The 3,688-nt window shown below is 43.9% G+C and overlaps 1 protein-coding gene across 1 annotated transcript; it reads right to left on the bottom strand.

Annotated features, from left to right (window-relative positions):
* Nucleotides 1-662: 662 nt before the first annotated feature.
* Nucleotides 663-3,374, bottom strand: LOC147855126 (putative CoA ligase CCL7). The gene is made up of 6 exons (XM_087330590.1): nucleotides 2,349-3,374; nucleotides 2,027-2,216; nucleotides 1,686-1,831; nucleotides 1,414-1,481; nucleotides 1,220-1,322; nucleotides 663-1,099 (listed from the first exon to the last, which is right to left on the bottom strand). Exons 1-6 carry the CDS (start codon nucleotides 3,372-3,374, stop codon nucleotides 986-988), a joined length of 1,647 nt encoding a protein of 548 aa, XP_087186716.1. The 3' UTR covers nucleotides 663-985.
* Nucleotides 3,375-3,688: the final 314 nt, after the last annotated feature.

Raw genomic sequence — 3,688 nt, 5'->3', positions numbered from 1 at the left:
GATTTCCTTAAAAGGTAATGTTATCACATTCCAACGGTTTTCATACCCTTAAGCTAATTGAATATAGAAACTAGAAACTCGATATTCGGCATGCATACATGTGGGTCCTACATCTTTAACTATGATATCGCGTGTAGTTTACCTTCACCAATAAACCCTCTTGTTTGATATATGTCGATATCAAAGGGTTTTTTTGGGTAAAGGCCAACAATACCACCTTTATTCTGGCAACAATCTCTAAGGTGTACAAACCATTCTCTTAGGGAATATGGAATGATAACCATAACATAACAACGCAACCTAATCTTTGATAACCATAACATAACACAAGCTAATCTATGTCATCATGTTTGCACATTTCTTTGCATTGAATCTTTACAATGCAATTTTTAACATCAAAATTGTCAAGTATAAATGCAATGCAATCTTCGTACATAATGGCCAATGATTCGCTACATTACAAGCTGTCAAATGTTTAATGCTCAAAGTCTCATTGTACAATTATCCTACACCAAACAATTATGTTCGATGCTAAAAGATTTGCTACATAATACTCAAAAGTAACCCCCTATCATGAAAGTTGTTCGATGATGTTTAACGTTCAAGTTTTCACCAGAAAATTACTCTTGACTAACCGTATAGGTTTCACCTGATAACTAGTCTAGACTAACAATAGGTTTCACTAGATAATTAGTCTAGACTAACCTATGGTGCAAGTTGCTTGAGGTTTAATGTTCAAAGAATCATCTCTCCATAGAAAAACTAGAGCAACTCTCGTGCTTCCAGAGCACATGCATGGTTTGAAATTGTGAAGAAACATTGGTGATTTGTTCTAAAGACATCTCCTAAATTAAAACATAAAATAATTATATAAATACACAAAGTCTTCTCAATGCGGACTTAATGCATATCTTTAATGGGGGAGGGCATATAATTAATGATTGCAAGGACATGTACAAAAACTATTTCTAGGGAGGGGGCAAATTCAAAGCCTTGATGAGGGAGCCCAAGGAAGTTCTCGGCGCAGAATCTTTCCCGAACTTGATTTCGGGATTGCATCGATAAAGCTTACCTTTCGCACCTTCTTGTATGGAGCAACCTAGGAAAAAATAAATTAATGGAAAAAAATGGAAGCCCATGAATTCAATCATCTTCCCATTGTTTCGTTCGGAACAAAACATTAGGTATAAAACACAACGATTCCAACTCAATATGATACCTGAGGAGCCATGAATTCAATGACATCACTCTCTTGCAAGTAACTCCCCTTTGATCTAACAACATATGCAAACGGCACTTCCCCGGCATCTTCGTCGGGCAGCCTATTAACAAAATGATACAATAAATGTAAGGACACATTAATATATACATATACACACTACAAAATGGCTCACATATTCCATTCCCACTTACGGCACCACCGCAACATCTTCAATCTCTGGATGGGTCAAGAGCAATGCCTCGAGCTCCGATGGTGCAACCTTCGACATAGTAGAGAGTAAAAAAATTTAATTTGATTCTTAACCATCGGAATAATATCCTTTTTCGAATTGTGAAATTGATTCTCTCTTGGGTGCATCAGAACAACATACAAAATATCTACTCGATTCCAACATATTATGAACATGTATGCGAAGGAACCCCACATGTTCCGTCAATCCCGGATTTTGAATGGGATTCAATACCTGGAGGCCTTTGTATTTGATTAGCTCCTTCAACCGATCCATGATGTAGATATATCCATCATCGTCAATGTACACGAGATCACCAGTGTGGAGCCAACCGTCTTTCTCCAGAGTTGAAGCAGTTGCTTCGAGATTGTTTAGATAACCTATGTACCCATTCCTATGTGACTTAAAATTGTTGTTTAGGTAAAACCTATGTACCCAATTCCAAAGTCACTTAAAAATTGTCAAGATTCTCTTTCTTGCTGTTTTTTTAGCAACCTAACAAATCCCCAATATACATATTTGATTTTGGTTATAGAAGTTTTGTTTTTTGTTGGTTTAGTGTTAGAATAAAAGACCTTGCATTACATTGGGTCCTCTAACCCATAACTCCCCTTGCTTGTTGGGAGGCAGTCTCTTGCCTGAGCTGGGATCGACCACCACGGCTTCCATTCCCGCTACTAAAGGCCCGACCGTGGCGAAGTTTTTCGCCTCCGTCCTAGGGGGCAAGATGGATATGACTCCTGCCGTTTCCGTCATCCCATAACCCTAATTCATGCCATACTCAAGAGAAATGAGAGAAACATCATAACTTCACACACATGATCCAACTTAGATGGGCAGAGACAAAATTGTATGCATGATTTGTATACAAGAAAGGTGGAGAAACCCGATTTTTACCTGGCGGACATTGGGGCATTTGAATCGTTTCAATGCTTCGTCGACCGTCTCTTTCACGAGAGGGGAGGCTCCCGATGTGATATCAATGACCGAAGTGAGGTCATATTTGAGGGCCACATCATGCTTCGCCAGCGCGAGCATGACGGGCGGGACAAGCGGTAGGCTGGTGACATGGTAATCCTGGATGGCCTTCAACATGCCCACGAAATTGAACCTCGGCATGGTCACAATCGTGTTGCCGCGTTGCAATTGGGAGAAGAGGATGAACGAGAGGCCATAGACATGGCAGAATGGGGTGACCGCGAAGAAAGAGAGGTCCGTGTCGCCCAAACGGATGGCATCCCAGTTGGTCTGCATGGAGCTGGCGATGAGGTTGAGGTGGGAGAGGACAATGCCTTTGGAGAGGCCCGTGGTGCCCGAGGAGTAGAGGATGGCGGCGGTGTCTGTCTGCCGGATGCGGACGGGCGGGGGGACATGGGCGGCCGAGAGCCGCTCGGCATCGGACAACAAGTGATGATGATGATAATGATTCACGGCCGGTTGGGATGGGCCGGCACCACCGTCAATGACGAGGATTGGGAGGTTCAAGCCGGAGAGCTTGGGGAGGAGGTCGGGGTGTACAAGGATGAGCTTGGCACTCGAGTCGCGGGCCTGCCTCGCGATCTCGCCCGGGCTGTACACGGGGTTCGCGGTGGTGGCCACGCCTCCGAGCCAGAGAATGGCGAAGAAGAGGACGGGGAAGTGGATTGAATTGGGGGAGAGGAGGAAGACCACATCTCCCTGGGAGATGCCGAGGGAGGAGAGGGCCCGGGTGGCGGAGCGGATGCGGGAGCGGAGCTGGGAGAAGGTGAGGGAGAGTTGGGAGGAAGGATCGACAATGGCGAGTCGGTGGTGGTAGGCCCGGGCAGAAGTGGTTTGGAAGAGGAAGGAGGGAATGGTGAGGTCCGGCTGGATGGTCATCTTCCCTCGGGGGGAGGTGAAGATGAAGGTGTTGGGGTCAAATCCTGCACCACCTGAGTTCACCATAGCTGGTAGAGCTCGCAAAACACACGAATGAGAGAGAGGGAGAAAGAGAGGTTGACTTGGATGGAGACACAATGTAAGAATATAGATCTCATTATGCTAGTGAGTACACTTCATATAGAAAACTTACAATATATTTAAATGTGTAAGTTACAAAACAAGTTCCAACTAGTGTAATATTTTATTATGTGTAACGTCTCCTATAAATATTCATATTATATTCTTACCAAAATACTTCCTTTGTTGCGGTCAAGCTTGCTTAAGTTCCAACTTTGAACACTGCCAATGTTTTTGGTGCGGTACCCGTTTAGTGCGAA

Source organism: Azolla caroliniana, unplaced genomic scaffold, assembly GCF_043228905.1.
Source record: "Azolla caroliniana isolate FFs.n. ecotype wild unplaced genomic scaffold, voAzoCaro1.0.p SCAF_14, whole genome shotgun sequence".
NCBI classification, from domain to species: domain Eukaryota; kingdom Viridiplantae; phylum Streptophyta; class Polypodiopsida; order Salviniales; family Salviniaceae; genus Azolla; species Azolla caroliniana.
This window is presented reverse-complemented; position numbering and strand designations above follow the sequence as displayed.

Coding starts and splice junctions, on each gene's coding strand:
- LOC147855126 (XM_087330590.1), bottom strand. CDS start 3,374: ATGGTGAACTCAGGTGGTGCAGGATTTGACCCCAACACCTTCATCTTC. Junction 2,217..2,348: donor AATGCCCCAATGTCCGCCAG/GTAAAAATCGGG, acceptor GGCATGAATTAG/GGTTATGGGATGACGGAAAC. Junction 1,832..2,026: donor AGGACCCAATGTAATGCAAG/GTCTTTTATTCT, acceptor ATGGGTACATAG/GTTATCTAAACAATCTCGAA.